Here is a 19397-nt window from a genome sequence, read left to right on the forward strand (position 1 = left end):
TCTACCTGCCACAGACCCATCATTTCTTCTCAACAATGAGGGAAATAATCTCACCTGTTGTATCGTACTTTTCACAGCTGCACAGTGGCATGGCTCAAACCTGGGTGCTGAGGCAGAGCTCAGTAATAACAATGGGAAAAACCCAACAGTGAGTGGTACAGGAGAACTTGTCCTCTCTTGACTCCTCTGTGCCTCCTGATAGGGTAAATTGTATTTTGTCTGGAGTTTCTTTGCTTCCCTGAAACACTGAGTCTGAATTGTTTGAAATGTGTATTTAAGACTGTTTACATTACTGATATGTATTTTTTAATTTCCAGTTGAAGGAAGGAAGGGCCCCACAGTGCTTTTCAGTTAGAAACAGCAGCAGGGATTTTGTTGGGAAGATCTGTAGATGCTGAAGGGTCATGTGGAGAGGACTTTTCAGAGTGACAGCTGGCAAGCTACAGCTACCAAACTGCTGCCTGGATGTCCTGGTTTGGACACTTTCTTCACATTCAGAGTTTCATAAACCTCATTCTTCTTATTGAAGGAGGGAGGAACTGAGTAGACTGAGGCACGAGGTTGTTACAAAAATGCTTTTCAAGACACTTCTAAGTGGTCCTAAAATAACTGTAATAACTTATTTCATCTCACATCATATTTCCCCTAAAAGGGTACTGTGTGTAAGTTCACAGTCTAAATTTAGGAACACTGTTTTCCTGCTGAGTGGTAAAGCTAACATATAAATAACTTAATCATCCCAAACTGTTGTTGATATAAAATCTTCTCCTAAACTATATCAGATGTCATCACGTGCTCCCTGTGAAAACAGACGGCCTCTGTGGCTGTATCTGCTGACTATAACACTAGCCGATATCTTTCTAGATGAAAGGCTCTTGACTGTATATTAGTTATAGCAATATCCAAATGGCCTGAGTTCCTTCCAAACCTTTGAACCTCCAGTTTTCTATAGGGTTGATGCCTCTGGGGAGCCAAGAGCCCACCAAGAGGAACACAGAACACAGAGACTTAACCAGGATTCCACCTGATACCTCCCAAAGTTGCTAGTGGTTGCCTTTTCCATTTTCCCTTTCCCATGCAGCAGTGCTGCTGGAGACCTGCTGTGACAGTTCCAGGCCACATCCTTATGGCAGAGAAACCTGAGTTACTTTTGCACCCACAGAAAATGTAAAAAAACAGTAGTAATTTACAAAACTTTAGAAGTACACTTAAACAAAGCAGTGGGATCAGCTGAGCGCTCTCTGATCATTTTAGAGATTAGCCTCTAAGCCTGTTGAATGGTCTGTGGTAATCTTTTACAAGGTATTGCATAAGCAAACAGCCCCATAGGCTATACTGCAACTTTACACAGGGCTACAGATTTGGAGAGAGCTACTTGGAACACACAGCATTCGGTTTTCCCAATACCATGAGAAGACTTAGACCCAAGGAGACTTGGGGCTAGTTCTGGGTTTCTCATCAACCCTCTGAAACATGACCTACCTCTTAAGCTGCTCCCAACCCACCTCTCTCCAATTAAGGAGGGCTGGATTGTAAAATGCCACATGCTGTACCCATTTGGCTTGGCAGATTTAATGAGCCATTGTGGTAGAAACAAGGTAATGCCCTCAAGCTACCAAAGATTAATCCATTACTCCTTTTTCTCCTCCCCAGTTTGTTCAACCAGCAAATTCACACCATCCATTGCACAAATCTGCTCTCTCCTTGAAGAATTTCTGCAGACAATTTTTCTGACAGTTTTAGGTCTCTCATAGCTCTGGTTAGTTGCACCCTGACAGGTGTGGGGTGGCACTCTCCCTAGTCCCCACAGCTATTCATCTCAGTGGCCTTAAATGGAAGAGCTGCAGGTAGAACGAAGGTAGAGCACTGACCTCCTCCTTCACACCCTTTTCTGCAAGTGGGTATATGTGGCCTGGATAGGAAAGAACAATATAGTTTCTCATAGCCACATCCCTTCAGTGTAAATGTTTAGAGACTTGTTTTGAGACATTGATGTGAACTTTCCTGTTTTCATCCTCCTCTAGCCTATGTCAACTGGTAGTATTTTGAGAAACAGAAATTTTGGGATGAGATTTACATATTCTTCTCTGACATTTCACTAACCTTCATCAGACAGAAGTGTCACAATGGTTTCTAGGGATGGTCCAAGAACCAGTAGGCAAACATTCCTTGTACACTTTTCTACACCAGAGCTAAGCTCGTGCTTAGACAAAAAAATAAAGGGTGGGAATTGACTCTTGCTCATGTAGAGTTTTGTAACTTGCTTATCAGGAGAAAATGCTTAAGTCAAATCTGGATCATCTGTTGTAGAAAAGACAACACTTACTAAATGCTGCCTAGATTTCAAGAAAACCATGACAGTAATGTCAGCAGTTCTGTTAAATGTGAAGTATATGACTAATAAGCAGATTAATGTGAAAGAAATTCTTCCTTAAATAAATAGAAACATAAGAGCAAAAGGATCTTTCAGAATAATGGATTTGCTTTAAATATGACCCCATTACTATCAAACTCCATAATGAAATGTGATTTTATCAAAAAAGAGAACTAAAGTGATCCTGCATTTAACGTGATATGAGAGAATGCTTCTAGATGGAGAACCAATGGGAAAAACAGCAGAAAGAGGGTATGCTGCACATCTGAGTACTGAAATGCCTGGAGCGAAAAATTTGTGAGCATGACAGAACTTGCTAGGAACTGGGAACAGAGAGAGTGCTCAAATGGGAGTGTTTCATTGTTCGGCATTGGAACAGGCTGCCCAAGGAAGTGGTGGGTCTCCATCCCTGGAAGTATTTAAGGGAGGGTTAGATGTGGTGCTTAGGCACATGGTTTAGTGATGGTTGGAAGGTTAGGGTGATGGTTGGACTTGATGATCTAAAGGATCCCTTCCAGTCAAGAGAATTTTATGATTCTATGATTGTTACCCACAGGTTGCAGGTTATCCTGTTACCCCTTTTCTTAAGTGGAAAAAAATAATTGAGATTTAAACCACAGCCTTTGCTACTGACACTAAGCCCAGAGGAGCCATACCAAGAACTGGACTGTGTAAAGTAATGTGCTCTTGGTGGCAGAGAGGGGTCTAAGGAGACCTTTCAGCTTCCTTATTTACCATTTTCTTCCTTATTTCTACTCTTCTTTTCCTAGGAGAATGTTCCCAGCCATGAGAGTGAAAATTACAGGCTTGGATCCCCACCAGCAGTATTATATTGCCATGGACATTGTCCCTGTGGATAATAAGAGATACAGGTAAGCTTCTTAGGTGCAGAAGAAGGAACATCATGATAATTTAGTGCCACTGAAAGCCTAGGAAAGACAGGTGCCATTACACAGTATTACAAAGGTATGCTTGGGGGGAGCATGTTCATTTAAACCAACATAGCTGATTTGACCACAATCATCAGACAAAACCCCAGAAGTCTTGATCACACCACATTTAAAGGATTCAAGAATTGATCCTCTGCTTCAATGCTAAACATTACAGTTTTGGTCTCAGGTTGTGCAGAGTGTTTCTCAGGAAAATGCTTTCCCTGGAAAGCATCAAGGTAGTTTCTGATATTCAACTAGATGTTTTGTCCCCTTTTTAGAGCGTGATTCTAACAGAATTTATGTAAAAAATAAACATACTCTCTTAGACTTTGTTTCTGTCCTTGTTAGCTTGTGCTGCCACATAAAGCAAACTGGCAGTGAAAGGAATGATTTTTTTTAAAAAAATATTAAATTTCTTTTGAAAATACATTAAATGAATGACTGTTTGTAGGTAAGGACTACAATAGCTTAGCAGACCTGAGTAAAGCTCAATGAAGGGCAATAAAGCTCCAATGAAGGGCAGCACAGGGCAGAACTCAGAGGTTCTAGCAGGACGGTCTGTGGAATGCCTGAGGCTGAAATAGCCACAGGACAGAATTAAAAAAAAGGTGTCTAGACAAAGCTGTGGTAGAGAAATTTATGGCATATGTAGGATGGCTAGATCAGGAACACAAAAGGCCACCAAAGGTCAGGAACACAAAAATTATTTTTTTTCCTCTGATCCAAACATTTGTAACACTATGTGGAATTTTCTATTTTACAACATTTCAAACAAGGATTCTGTTTTAATCAGTTCTTCTAGTGGTATCCATTGGATTTTGCCCTTTCAGGATTAAGACACATGTGTTTTGCACAGTCTGGCAAGGCAGCCAGTGCAAATTTCCAGAAATTACAGGGCATTTATTAGCATTTTCCGAGAGGGCTGTGTTTATCTGTATTTTCTAGCCTCTTATTCTGGCTCAGAGAGGGTTAAGGAGTTGAGAAGGCACATGTGGTAGAGTTTTACAGGGAAAATAACTGCAAAGGTGGTTTCAATAAGGAATCAAGTCTGAACAAGTGGCTCAGGGGTAATCTGGCTTTCATTTAGGAGGTAGGCGGTTGCAATAAAGCACGTTCTCCCCTGACTGCAAATGAGAGCTTGGGGTGCATGCGGTAGGGTGGCAGGTGAGGGGGAGCCCTGGAAATGTTCCTCCAGTGAGTGACAATTTCCCTCAGACATCTCCCCTTCCTCTTTTAGATATGTGTATCACAGCTCCAAGTGGATGGTGGCTGGCAATGCTGACTCCCCAGTGCCCCCGAGGGTTTACATCCACCCAGACTCACTGGCTTCTGGAGACACCTGGATGAGGCAGGTGGTCAGCTTTGACAAGCTCAAGCTGACCAACAACGAGCTTGATGATCAAGGCCACGTAAGTTAGAAGCTAATTCTGGTGCCTGCTGCCTCAGATTCACTGAACTCAGACTTAAAAGGGTGATGTTGCTGCTCCTCTGTTGCTTATTGCCACTCTCCAGATCTAGGGAGCGCTTTTTTACCTCCAAACTTCAGTCTTCAGTGCTTTTTTTCAAAATTTTATGTGACCTGATAAAGCAGCTTTCTTCCTGTACACAGCACATACTTCACGTTATATGTGTTTGGGTAAGAAAAGGGTGCTTTTTTTCATGTTAGCCTAACTCTGCCTCTGCTTCATCTGAATGTAGTGTAGAATATTTGAAACAAAAAAAAAAGGAAGAAATCTTTTCCTTCTTTTGTTTTCTCTTCAGATAATCTTGCATTCAATGCATAAGTACCAGCCTCGTGTTCATGTCATCCGCAAGGATTTCAGCAGTGACCTTTCTCCTACAAAGCCAGTCCCTTCAGGAGATGGGGTGAAAACCTTCAACTTCCCTGAGACTGTCTTCACCACAGTGACAGCCTACCAAAATCAACAGGTAAAGCTGCGTGCCTTCAGGGTCCTTTTGTGTTGGGTGTTCATAAAAATACTAGTGAGCTTTTTGTGTTTGAGACATTCTTATTTAAGAGAGGCAGCTCAAGAAGAGTGTACGCTTTACAGGTTCACTATTTTTTTTTTCTTGCACCAAAAGAAAATGCATACTATGGGGTTGTGTGTAGACATGAGGTGTCTATCCAGAAAACCATCTTACAGGTCTGGATTTTACTGTAAGGAAATAGGTGAGATCAACCATAAAGAGATGGTTTGTGCCCGCTTTTTCTTGCTGCCTTGCAGTACAAACTACCTTGTCCTGTCCCCAGTGTAATTTTAAGGCACTACAACTAATGCAGATCTGTTCTCTCACAAACACATAGGGATTTTATTTACTGTTAGTGAATAAAAACCATAAGCAATAGCAGTCCGTGTATAGTATATGAACTAAAATTCTCATGCATAATTTGCATTTAATTCAGATCTTGCACAGTTCCTAGTGGAGAGTGTTACTACTGGCCCCAGATATCATAAGGAAATATATTGCCACAGTGGGATCCTATCTGCAGGAGCTTTGACTACTGAGCTTTGTTACCAAGCTGCCCTTTCTCTCAAACTAGACTTCATGGCACTAAGAAATGTAATTTCAGTCTACACTAGCATTTGATTCTAGAATTCCCTGTCTATCCCTACATTCCTCAAAGATATGATATATTTTAGAAGAAACTAATTGCTAGGAAACATGAGCATTTGAGGCACCAGCAAAGAAAGGAGTTCTGGAAAAGGGTTGCTGTGGATTACATGTTTTCTCTTCCCTTCTCCTTCAGTGGCTAGTGAAAGCTGGTGTTCTAGTCTTTGAGGAGGTGACCTGCTGGTTCGCTTCTGCAGGCACACATTGAGAGCTCCTTATATCTACCTTCGTAGTCTCCTTATGTATCACTCATCAGCCAGAATCCTAAGGGATTCCTATTAGTCTTCACAAAACCTCTGTCATGAATTGGGCTCAGTGTGCTCCTCTTCTCTTGTTCGTGTACAACATCTGTGTTTCTGGATAATGACTTCATGAACTTGGTGGATGTCATTATACTTACTATTCTTGGACTGAGGGATAGACCCATGTCAAACCAGCTTAGGGTAAATTGAAATACTGAAGCCAATTTATAAAAATTGTGAATTGTAACAATTTTGTGAATTGTTACAGAATTTTTATTTTGCAACATTTCTCAGTCTGGTCCCTTGAATTGACTTAAATCAGGATCCAAAGTGGGTTGACTATTTCCAGCAGAAAAAAATATCACAACGCAATGATAGCTTTGCTGTCACTGCAGCACTGAAAACTTCCTGTTCCCCCTCACTCAAATCCATATACTCCACAAACATTTAACTGTAGACCAAGCATAGAAAGAAGATAATGGAGAAAAATTGACAGGAAATAAGCCCGTCATTCTTCCCTAACGACCATACCTATAAGACATGATTACACAGGTAAGAGAAGTGCGAGGTACTAAGGGACGGATCTCTGTCAGGCACTGGCTCTGTAAGTCACCTCAATGTAAAGAAGCACTGAAAATTCTTCTTGTCTCTCTGAATTCCAAATATTTCAGCTTTTTTATTGTTGTTGTTGTTGTTTGTTTTGGTTTGTTTTATGGAGGTGGGATGTTTTAATGATACCAATAAAGGAAATTCTGGTCGGTTGGAGAAACCTTTTAATTAAAAATAGATTTAAATACCCTGAATCTGCCTGTGTACCTTCCAGTGGCTGTAAAACTTTGCCTTACTGGGAGAAGCGTCTCTGGAAACAATTGTAAAATATTAGCAAATCCACCCCAGGGATTCCCTCTGCTGTAATTGCATCCTCCGCAGAACATATCTGTCTCTGTACACACAAGTCCCAGGACAGCTGCAAAGTCAGGCTAGCGGAAATTAAGTTCACAAATTAAGCTTCTGCAAAAATAGGAGCTGCATTCCAGATCTGAGGTTAATATCCAGAGTAAGGACTTGGTTCTGACAGAAGCAAAACACCTGCAAATCCACCTCAGATCATTCTGTATTAAACTAGTTCTTTTTGAGACGTTTCAGCAAAAAAACCCATAAAATTTGGTAGGATCTGGAGGTCTCACTCTTTCTCACTCCAGAGACATAATATCTGGGACAAGGTGAGGCTGGCAGAGGGAAGCTCTTCCCAACCCACCAGGTTGGGAAATAGCTGACAAGGAGAATGAAATCATGGGCTGCAAGGTCAAAATCTCAATATTAAAATTAATAAAAAGGGGAAAAAAATAGTTTCCAGACCAGAAAACCCCTGCAGGGCCACCCATACGCTGATCAGAACAGCAACACCTTGCACACAGGACCAAGTGGTCTAGCTTCCCCAACCACATGGCCACTGATGAGTTATAGCACTTGAGTCCAAGGTGTGCTGCTTCTTCAGGAACAGCTTCTCAGGCCCAGCTGTGCCATGATTCCCAATGCTGTTAGGCTTCTGCCTCTGGCACTATTCAGAAGATCAACTAATTCTCTTTTTTTTTTTCCTTTGTAGATCACCAGATTAAAAATTGACAGGAACCCCTTCGCTAAAGGTTTCAGAGATTCTGGAAGAAACAGGTAACAGGAGCTTGTTTGTGTTTCCTCACTGATCTCCTTTCTTCTTCCCCTGATGAGTGCACAAGGCATGTGTCTCAAGCTGAGGAAGGCATTTTGTGACCCTGATTATTTTTTATAGAGGTTTGCTGTAGACTAGTTCTTAGAGGAATTAGGACTGTTTTACTTTGCCTAAACAAATCCAACGTATAACAATGACTTCCTTACTAAATACTTCCCAGGTTAGCCAGCTAGACTGATTCTGATTATTTTTGGAAGTCTTGTTCAGTGCTACTCTCATCTCTGCCTGGATCCTGCAGTCCCAGACTCTGACAGAGGATTTTAGATATTCTTAGACAACATATTTGTAAAGACAGTTTATCACTGTCCTCCTTGACAGCATTTTTTCTATCACTGTATATTTTTGCTGTCATGATTTTAAAAATTACCTGTTCGCTGCCACCTTAGTACCCCTTTTGTTACCACTACTTTCAAGGCTGTTTTCTTCTGTACATATGTTTTTTTTTTTCCCTGGTGGATAATTAGTTTTGTTATGGTCATTTATTATTTTCACATTTCTCTGAGCTTTTCCATTTGTTGTTGAGAAAAACAATTAAAATGTTCTTTAGCATCTCTGATAAGTTATTAGTAAACTGTTCATGTATTACTGATATGGTGCTATGATATCCAATAAATTAGGTAAAATAAGCAAGCTTCTAAATTTATTGTAGCCTTTCTTTAAAAAAAACACAACCACTTTTGTAACTAAAATGAAGAAAAGAGATAGAAAAATGGAGGATTGCTAATTGTAAAACAGACAAATAGATCACAGGCTAAAATTCAGCAAAGTAATGAAAGTTGCAGGAGTGGTGACCAATACGCTTTTGCTTGTTCTTTCTTACATGTAGAGCTGGCAGAAGGAGCACAAGTTATGGCTTTACATTAAAAAAAAAAAGTTTCTGATTAGGTTTTTAGGCTAAAAGTGCAAAAATGTTCTAGTTTCAAATAATTTCAGTTTTTCTCCAATGATGTAAAAAATTATTTTGCTTTGACTGTCGCCTAATTTTGTGAGTATTTCCATGAAAAGACCAAGTAGAACACCTTAAACTTTTTTTAGAATACATTATATTTTAACAGCACAAATAGTAAACCAGGAACACCTTTTGTATTAGCAAAAGACATTACAGAGTAAGAAAGTCTAAACAAAAAGTTTCAACTTTTTCTGCCATTCATGAATCCAGCACAGTATGCAGCAAATATAAATATTCCAGTTCTAAACAATATGGGTATCCTTTAATTTGGCATGGCAAAGGCTTTCAATGTTAAACTATTCATAGAATTAGACATATAAGACCACGGTGCAGGAATCCCAGTCGTGTAGACCAGAGTGAAAGTTGTGTGCATAGCCCCCATTTGCTGACCCCGTGGGCACCATAATCCAGTTTTCATTTGTGTGCTCCTCTTGTGTGTGTTCACCAGGACTGGTACCTCATTCATGGTTTGGTATGGGATCTATTTGGTGAATAGGCAACTGCACTGTGTTTCCCACTGCCCGTGTAGAAGCTGCATGCTCCACAATCACACAAAAGACGTGACTGACCTAGTGACTTCCTAGCTCAGCTCCTCTGTCCTCACCTTAACTTAGCTCTGTGAAAAGATGTTACTACCCTTTTTTAATTCTCTCTGTGAGCACTTGTTCTGGTGCTTCAGGCATATGTGACTTCTCTGCTCTCCTCTACCCTGTGTGGGAAGTAGTACGTGCTCTGAGTACAAGGTCTTCCCTGTGTGCAGAGATGCAGCTGCACTGGGGGCTGGGCTTAGAATGGGGATTGATGCAGTTCCAGGTACATGGTGGGCTGGATTAACGTGGAAGGCATTAATAAGGTCCTAGCCCAGTGAATTTGGACAGTTTCCTGAAAAGGTTGGGAATTACTGATCTTTGTAGCTCATTGATTTAAGAAAGGGCAGGAAATTGCTACACGGCTGCAGCTGTGGGGAGGGCTCAGTAAGGCTCTCTGCTGATGTAAAGAGGAATTAAAATCTTTAAGGTATTACACATCAAAGAGAGCAGCCTGAGGCTTTAGGAAGAAGAAACAGGCAAAGGTATTTGCAAGCATATATAGCAGTCAGGCGCCTGCCTCACAAGCAGTGGTCTGGCTAAGGTTGCGCTGCTGTTGTCAACTAGTCAAGGGGACACTAATGCTCAGCTGCTGCCTTTAAAGAGGACATAGATGTAGATACAGGAGGGAGAAAAGGTCCAAGCTGTGTGTGAAAAGGACTCTCCAAATGGGACTTAACTATGCTGGTTGGCTCCTCTTCCCCTCAGGGCTTTCTAATCTTGTCAGGACCACTGGTCCACTGGAGTGATGACTGGGATGCTCTGCGGTTTCCCACATCCCCACAACAACTTTGGTCAGCTACAGTGCATCAGGCTGTAGCTGGAGAATATCCCACTGACAATGCAGGCCTCCTTTGAAAAGGAAACAGGGTAATTTGTGAAAGGGTCTGTTTGTGAAGCAGGCAAGTGTAGATAGCATCCAAGAGGTTTTCTGTGTAAAGTCTTACAAGAGGAGAAAAATAAAAAAGGCATGGCAGCGTCAGGGACCACAGAATCTCTGAGGCTGCTTCAGGGCAGTGACATCGGGACACTGAACCAGAGTCGTGGTTCAAGTTTGCCAGCAAATGATGGAGTTAAAGACCCCAACACTAATGAAAAAAACAAGGCATGATGGGAGAAGAGGAACTCCTGGCTCACTTCTTCCCTAGGACATTTCCTTTCTGCTTTGTGCTGAGGTTTTTCCATGAAATGGAGATGGATGTTTTTACTGCGTTTATTTCTGTTGCCTGTTGCAGAAATTATGGGATTGACTTTTTAAAACCAGTTTCCCTTCAAAATCTTTCACTTCTACCAGCTCACAAGATTCCCATATATTTCTTTATCATTGTGCTCTGCCTTCATTAATATGAGAGATGACCAAAATCCTGCTGCCCTGGGAACACAGCCATCACGGTGTAACCATCTGTATCCACATGGGGTGTGATCTTTTCATGGATCCCTTCTTGGATCTCCTTCAGTTGCTTGCATGGTTGTCTCCCTTCTCATCTGATTGTCTCAGTCCTTGTCCCGGGGGAACAAGCAGTGAGGTATCTCAGCAGGAAGGATGCGAACATCTCAGCAGCTGGACATTGTTTTGCAGTCTGGGAGCTCTCAAACTGTGTCAACTAGAAAATCTAGCTATCAGCCTCGATGAGTTAGGGAACTAGCCTGTGCTAGAAGGCTGAGTCCCAGTTCCCTCTTATTAGAGGTTCCCTCTATCTGAGTTTTGGTCCCTCTTTGCTTTGTCTGTGAAAGTACATGAAGTATTTGTAGAAGTGAAACAAGAGAACTGGTTCTGACGGTGAAAGGGTACCTATGTAACGTACATGCAGGGCAGGTATTTACTTGGTTGTTTTCCTGAACTTCAAGAGACTGAGAACCAGAGTTTTGACATACGGAGCTCAGCTGACCAAATGTTTGTGTAGCGAGGGTGCAGGTTTAATGCCACAGAGCCTATTTTTGGAGACTGAGTAAAGTTCATTTGACAGTGGGATGCTTGGGGGAGCTCCTTATCTAGGAGGAAGCTAGAGGGGGCAACAGTCAGGAAACTCAGCAGGGCGAGGAAAGGAAAAACAACCTAAGCTGAGGGCAAGCAACAGCACTTTCCTTTCAGATGTGGGCAGCTGAGGTAGATAAGAGTTGTTTGTGTTGGAAATGCTCTTTGAGCTTTTGTTTAGGGTAAGAGAATGAGGAGGGTGCTTAGATCCCCCACCGAACAATGAAACGATGACCTGAATCTTGTGTGCAGCAGGAATGGCAAGGTCGGCCATATGGGATGGATTATGGTGGTGCACAGATAGCTCGTACATCTTTTTTCATTTTTCAGACAATGGAACGGTTTCATTTATTGCCTATTATTAAAACTTTATAGCACTAAAAATAAAAAAAAATGAATGAAAAAGAGCGAGTGAATTTTGGATACCTTTTAAAGGACTGACCTTATTAAATAAAGCTGGCAGTGAGTCCTCTTCTGATACTTTTTTTTTTTTTTTTTACTTCATAAAGATGGTGTGAGAGGGGAGGGTTTATGGCCTGATAGACAGTTTGAAGTAAATTTTTCAATGCCTTTCTTTTGGAAGAGAAAGTGGATGCCACATGGATAATTTTTACCATACTTGGTTCCACCAGCCCTCACCAAAGCCTAGAAGAAGTTGCTGAGATTTCCGAAATGCTAAAAAAGAAAAATTTTTCCTGGTCAGCATTTACTGCTGTCACAAAATGTCTCTTCATTGCCCAAGCTAGATTTGTTTTCCCTGTTAGGGGCTAGAACTCCACTATTTCTGCTGACAAGGAGAGCACCACTGTCCTGTGGTGGTGGTCTGTGATGTGGCTCTGGACAGCTTGGTACCACACTAACGTCACAAACTGCTGTGGGAGAGAGTGTCGCTAAAGTTGACAGCAATGGAGTTTCTTGATCCTCACACCTTCACCCCACCATTGTTTTTCAAAAATAAGAACACATCACAGGAAGTAGAAGAAAAAAATTATATTTAAAGGTTAGGGATCAGCTTGTAAAACCCGTCACACAAAGGTGGTGTACGTACTGACCCAAGCTGTTTTTTGTATGGCTGCATGCTGGTTTTCTGCAATACTCCATACATGGTGTGGTAGGTGCCTAGCAGGTTAGCACAAGAGGCTGCTGTCTCATGGGTGTTGTCTTATGCATGGGAGAATCTGGAAGTTCAGTAAGGAGGTGTTCTACTTACATGCTAGTTCAGAAACACCCACAACATGTGGCTGCAGTGCTGCCTGGAGCATTACATGACTATCTGTGATGTTGCTGTCAGCAGTTGCAGTGTGGAAAGAGGAGGGTGACAGGAGCCCTGTCTGTAGCAAAGAGGCTGGTCTAGACCAGCTCTAGAGGTGGGTCCTGGGTGGGGGAGCTTCTTTCTCTGGTCTTTGTTGCAGGAATAGAACATCTTCACAAGCTGCTCTAGTACACTCAGTGGTGCCATTTATCCTCTGTGACCTCACAGGCACGGTGGGGCCCAACCCCTGAAAGCAATATGTTATTTCTAATTTACTATGTTATTTAATCTCCTGATTTTTCCCTTTTACCCTTTTCTTTTAGATATACAAATTATATGGTACTTGCAAGAACTGTATTGATGCAGGGGAAAGCAGTAGACAGAGGGCAAGAAACTGAACTGTGAATCAAGCTGAGCTGAGAGTGATGCAGGCTCCAGGCAGAGCAAACAGCTTTAACCTGTCTTCACAGTTTCCCTGGGCCCCCTCCTGTTAGGGGTTGGGGTTTACTGGAAGGGAGTTGTGAGATCAGAGCTAGGAGTGAGATGCTTGTGTGGAGTGGGGATCTAACGACTGAGCCAGACTGTGTGAACACTGGTTTTAGTGAGCTGGCCTCCCTACAATCCTTGTGGCAGACAGAGAGTAGCTGGATTAGCACAGCTGGAACTTTCAGTCTGCCTTTCTGGATGTATTACTGAGTTTTAATCATCAAGGCAAGTCCTTTCAGCAGCAGGTCTTGCTGCATTGCAACCTGCTCGGGGCATTTTATGTCTGTTGGATGAGCAGTACCAGAAAGTCCTCCCTCGATCTTTGGGCTAGATTTAATAAGAGTGCAAAAAGGCACTGTTCTCTTTCTGATGGTGTGTGTCGGGAACCAGACAGAGGCTGAACGTGTGTGGCTTTCTCGGAGACGGAGTGGAGGAAATCCTGGGGGTGGTAACGATAGTCGAAGAGCTGCTTTTGCACGCAGAGTCCGGCTTAGCAGATGGGTTCACATTCTGTGCTGCCTCGTTGTCTCTGAGCCCCATGAGCTGGCAGAGGCCACTGTATTAACCAAATAGTTTTGTTGTAATGTGCTCAGCACTAGTGTGAGACTGCTATGCAGAGATGTCTTCTGTTTCTACTTCTAACAGCTTAGCAGCTAATAAACACCATGCAACAACCTCTCTTCTAAACCTCCTCTTAAAATATAGAGTTTGGTTTGCCAACTCCGATGTATTTAAAGCATCTGAGCTTCCGGGGAGACTTTGGAAAGTTAACTGAGTGAGTGGAGGCACGTGCAGAAAGACATTTTCAGAAGCAAAAGGCAGCTCCAGTATCAGCTCAACATCTGATGAGAGGCTCTGGGGATGTTAGAGCCTTTTGCGTTGAAAGGGGATATGTCCTCATGTTTGAAGAAATGTCTCTAGTCATGTACGGTCAGTGTGAGGGCTATAACTTACTGCTGGAAAAGAGGCAGGGGAGGGTGAGGAATGGGGAACAAAGTAAGATGCAGCTTCCACAGAAGGGAAGTGTTCCTGTGAAAGAATCCAGGGGATTGTCTTGTAAAGAGCACGAGAGTAATTTCCTGATAATGCACCTATGTCATCACTGAGCCTGTGGAGTTAGAGACTGTCAACAGTGCTAGCATTCTATAATGAAAATAAAACCAAATCTGAGACCCCAGTCCTTCAAGAGGAAAAGCTGCTCTCACTTGCGTTTTGGCTTTTCTCTTTGGTACTGTATTTGCAGTGAGTTAAGGACCCAAAGCAGAGGGGCCACTCACCTTTTAATAAAAAGGCTCTTATAAATTTCTAGTTGAAGTTCAAAACCAAGGAGATTTCCTTTTTGATGGCTTCCTGTAGTACTTCAGGACAGTGTCCAGAACTGGGAGGTGGCAGGGGAAGGCAATCACAAAACCTCTCTGACTCTGTAGGCTGAATCCCAGACCTCCCATGTTTGCATGACAGCTTGCATTGACCAAGTGTAGCAGTCAGCTCTACAATCAAGCATGTCTTGAGCTGATGGTCACGTGTCCCCTGCAAAGCACAGAGAAATTTTGGGATCCTTGTTGAAGAAAGAAAAAGGTATTGGGAGACTGTTAGGAGTTTTTGAAATCCTGGGTTGGGGAAATCTCATTTTACTCTAGTGCCCAGCACCTGTGAGGGAAGGCTCGCTTGAGGAATTCACAGATGCCAAGGTCACTTTTTTTGGTGGCCACTGGCAGCCTGTCAAGTGAGATCAGCACCTTCGTTCCCTGGCACTGATGCCCTTGCCAGCTGATTGACGTTCTTCTTCTCTCCTTGTTTTATTTTCATTGCACAGGACAGGGCTGGAGGCCATTATGGAGACCTACGCCTTCTGGAGGCCCCCCGTGCGCACTCTCACCTTTGAAGACTTCACTACCATGCAGAAGCAGCAAGGTGAGAGTACCAAGGGCATGCAAAGGACTGTAGAAAGACCAAAAGAGGGTGTAAGACCAAGTGCACATTGCTGTGTGTCCAGTGGCTGGGGGAATATGTGGTGTTCATGCACCTTGCTGAGCTCTTGACTGCTCTGAATGGACACCAAGCAGAAAGGATCAATGAAATGGTGGACAAACATTGCCTTATGAGGTGCAATGCAGCCACTTCATCTCCCTGGTGTCCCCAGTGCATGTAAATATTAGAAGGAGCAGGAAGGAGCGCAGGGTTGGGAGAATCGGCCCAAGTACATGGCATAAGCTGAGTATGAAGAAAGTATAGAGAATGTGGAGGAAATGATCTGGCATGTCAGCCATGTTCTCTGTCTACAGTTAGTGCTTGCCATTTGTGTGGAAACAAAAGTGGGTGTATGCCCTCTGCAAGCTTTAGGAGACCAGAAATGTCTCCCCTCCCCCCCCCACCAGGATCACACTGCCTAGCTTTCAAAACATGGTGGCCTTGCTGGAGAGATTGTCAGTGCAAGTCTGGGAGGAATAACTGGGCAGGCCAAGTGTTTTCCGCCTGTTCATGCTGTGTCTTTTCATAGCTTCTGCCCTTTACATCTCTCATTTGTTAAGTAGGGCTTTCATCTCCAGTTTCAGTCTGTGTTACCTTTTTTTTTTTCTCTCCATTAATAGGACTTCCCCATTTACTTCGTTGCAGCTATTTCTAGTTAAGAACACAGTGATTACTGGGAAGAGAGGTATTAGGGTGACCTGGTACGTTTTTAATTCCAGCATAAATGCAAGAAAATAAACGATCCAAAGCTGTGCTCAAACGTGGCACCTGTGAAGTTAATAAAAACCAAATGCATGCCCTATGTAGCAGATTCTCCAGCCTCTCACATATAAGCTAGACATCACCCCAGAATTTCCCTCTGGACCTTGAATCCATCTGCTGATGGCATGGTCTCCCCCAAAGGGAGGGAAACTGCAGTGCCTGCAGGGATGCCTATCACCAGACAGGAGAGGTTTTACAAAAGCTCGGGGGTTTGTCTCGAGGAGCACTTACAGTGAGGTGTGTGGTCAGAGATGGGTTAAAGCAGGGATTCACAAGTGTTTTCATCACCCACCTAAATAGACAGCCTCTTCTCCTAGTCACAGTTGCTGAAGCAGCCTCCCTCCCCTGTCTCACCCCCTACTTGGGCTTGCACACCTCCCCTCCCCTCCCCTTGGTTATCAGATAACATCCTAGTGGCAAGTCCAGCAATTGCTTACGTGGTAAGGTAATATTAGGAAAGGAAAATATTTAATGTATTTTTAGCTTGTTTTAATATAGTTTGGCAGCTGAAAAACCAGGAAGCAAGCCAGTACCCTGTGACCAGACTCTCTGTGCAGACCACGGCCCCACAGACCACTAGGTTTAAGGCAGCTGTTAGCTAAAGTTTTGTTCACAGGTTGGTCTCAAAACTTAATAACTGTTTACAAAGCAGTGCTCTCGAGCTCTGTGTTTAGCCATGCAAATGACCTCAAGACAATGAATCAGAAATACTCTTTCCATCATAGTCTTCACATCTTTAGTGGTAGCTGTAACAAGCTGACCCTTGGTCTTAGGGGTAGGTGCAAAGCCAAGGTACAAACACACTCTGTTTTAATTTCTGGCTGCTGGAAAAGCTCCCAAAAGCCAGCCAAATGTACAGTCTGGAGGTCCCGGAATTGCTGGCAGAAAGAGCAAGAAATGCTCAGGTGGCTTTAAGCTACATGGGATTCTTCCCACCAAACCTAAGATGACCAGGATCTACAGTGTCCATACTTTTTCATCTCCTTTCTTTCAAGCATATGAGCTGTGTGATGTGACAGGTGAGTAAATCATTGGTGTTTAACAGCTGACTTCAGCATAAGCTATTGCACCTCAGATCCTCTGAGCCTTAGCCAGCCTTTTCATGAAAGGGACTTTAAGTGGGACACTACTCCTCTTTCCCACTTTAAAGCTTCAGTGCCCTGAGTTGCATCCCATACCCTTGCATATCAATGAATTAGAAGTTTTTAGGGTACTAACTTAATGAACAGACTCTTTAATTCTATATAATGCTGTTGTCCCCAAAGCTGGGTGAATATGTGGCATTTCCAAATAAACAAATTGCAAGCCCCCCTGTTATCCCTTGAATTGTTTGGCATAGGTTGCATCTGGTTTAGGATTAAGTTTTTCGGGATTGACACCAAAATGCATATTTCTAATTATGGCTAAGGATGAGAAGCAAAGCAACTCTTGGGAGCTGTTATCAGGAAAGAGTGCTATGTGTCTGGCTCTGGAAAACTGGTCTGGGGCTACAGGAGACTTTTGGGATGTGTAAACTATTATTCCACACTTCTCATCTCTGCTGTGGCTCTACATGAAGCCTAGATGGTCTCACTGCAACTTAAGAGGAGGGCACACTTACTGCAGAGACAAGGTGTGAGTAGTAAAAATGGACACATACCTGGAAAGAAACATCACTGATGAAGAATGACTTATGTTTGTTCAGCCTGGAGGGGAAAGAGGACATAATAGTTCTGAAATAAGATACTGCCTGTGGTGGATAGGACAAAAGCAATAGACTCCAGTTAAATGAAATCCAGCAAAGCAATGGAACAGGTCACCTGTAGGAACTGTGGAATTCAGCCCTGATTTTTGAGGGATGAGTCCCCCTTACAACGGTAGGAAGAGTTATGCTTTCTGGGGCAGATGCTTGAGACTTCAGTGGTACAAATATGATGCCTTTGCTGATTTCCAGCTGGATTTTCATGTGCTAAGTATTGCTATGGATTCTTAGCTATTATATTGTCACTTAGTAATTTTTCATTAAATAAATGATACTTTCCTTTTCCAAAACACTTCAGTCCAAAGAAATCTGACTGAATAAGTATGTGATGGATTTTTGAAGACCATTTAACTTATTGCCATATGTGCCAGCTTGGAAATTTAGAATTATCATGTGTTAAGAAATGAGTAGCTGACTGATCTCAAAACTGATGTGATTAATGTGAAAACACCACTCAGTAAGGACAGTCCCAATGCTGCTCTGCAGAGACTGGTCCCAGTACGAACTTGTTCAGAACAAAATGAACCCATCCAGTTGCTAATAGCTCCAAATCTCATAAAGACTGTAAAGTGGTCAGTGGCGATGGAGGCAAACACAAAGGGCAATAAAGATTGTTTGGTCACTTGCAGGCATTCAAACAAAGTATGGCTTTTAGTTCAGCTGGATTACTGAGTGTCTGGAAACAAAACATAGGACATACATACTCACTGAGTGTGATGGAAAGTGTTGGCACTGACAAAAATTTGGGAGTCTCAGTAGATAAGCCACTGCATAGGCAATGGACAGCGCATGTAATCCTGTGATAAAAAGTGGCGTGCAATCTTTGGTGTAGAAAAAAAGCAGTGGTAAGCAGTGGGGAGACAATTTTATAGCTGCAAATAGGCATTAAAATATATGTAAATATTTTTAAAGAGTGGAAAAATATCAAAGAGGATTCAGGGAAGAAAACATGGAATGATTTGTTAAGAAGATGCTTGAAAGTGAAATCAAAATGTTAATCAAAAAGAAGATCAAGTACTGAATCTTTATGGCCTATAGAATTTAGCAGAAAAGAATACATAGTAGTTTCATGTCACTCCTTGATAAACTCTTGTGGCTGTGATGTCCCTGTTTTTATAACACAGCTGTGTGGAGCATGCTTCATTACAGTGGCTCTGATTTTTCTAATCCTACCAAACGTTCATCCTTTTTTGTGGAATATTACAAGATAAGGAGAACAGAATTTTCCCCTCATCCACCTCCTTCCTATGATTATTTTACAGGTTTTTATGTCCTTCCATGCTTCTCACAGTGAATAGCGCCAGTCATTTATTTTCTCTTCAAGTGGGAATTTTTCCAGATCCTTAATCGTTTCTTTAAAAAACAAGTCTGCATAGAGTATTCCAGATGCATCCACATGATACAATTATCTAAAGGTATTATAATTTTTTCCACATTACCCTTTCTCCCATTCAACACGCATCCCAGTGCTTTGCTCATTCATTTGGCCCAAGCTGTATGTTGAGCAAGGGCCACGGTGACACACCGAATTGATACTCGGCGCGCTGGATGCAGCTGTTTCATACAGGGATTAAATAACTTTCTAATCTACACAATGACAGGTTTCAGCTGCCACACAAACTGGAGAGCCAGATATCATGACTAGTCACACAGATGCCTGGTGCGGCTGACACTGGTGGTCCACAAGCTTTATTTGCACATGCTGCTGTGGAAGTAAAGAGCATCATTAAGTCTCTGCAGGTCTCTCACCTGAGTGGCCAGGAGAAGAACATGACCTTTCTATC

At 42.5% G+C, this 19397-nt stretch overlaps 1 protein-coding gene across 1 annotated transcript in view; it reads left to right on the top strand.

Annotated features, from left to right (window-relative positions):
* Window positions 1-19397, top strand: part of TBX15 (T-box transcription factor 15) — a 94775-nt gene that overhangs the window by 63654 nt on the left and 11724 nt on the right. The window contains exons 3-7 of the mRNA XM_084273079.1: window positions 3145-3246; window positions 4544-4715; window positions 5068-5235; window positions 7768-7832; window positions 14956-15053. Coding sequence (XP_084129205.1) covers window positions 3145-3246; window positions 4544-4715; window positions 5068-5235; window positions 7768-7832; window positions 14956-15053 — 605 coding nt within the window. The remainder of the gene's footprint in view (window positions 1-3144; window positions 3247-4543; window positions 4716-5067; window positions 5236-7767; window positions 7833-14955; window positions 15054-19397) is intronic.

Source organism: Gallinula chloropus (genome assembly GCF_964237585.1).
Source record: "Gallinula chloropus genome assembly, chromosome: 1".
In the NCBI taxonomy this organism is placed as follows: Eukaryota; Metazoa; Chordata; class Aves; order Gruiformes; family Rallidae; genus Gallinula; species Gallinula chloropus.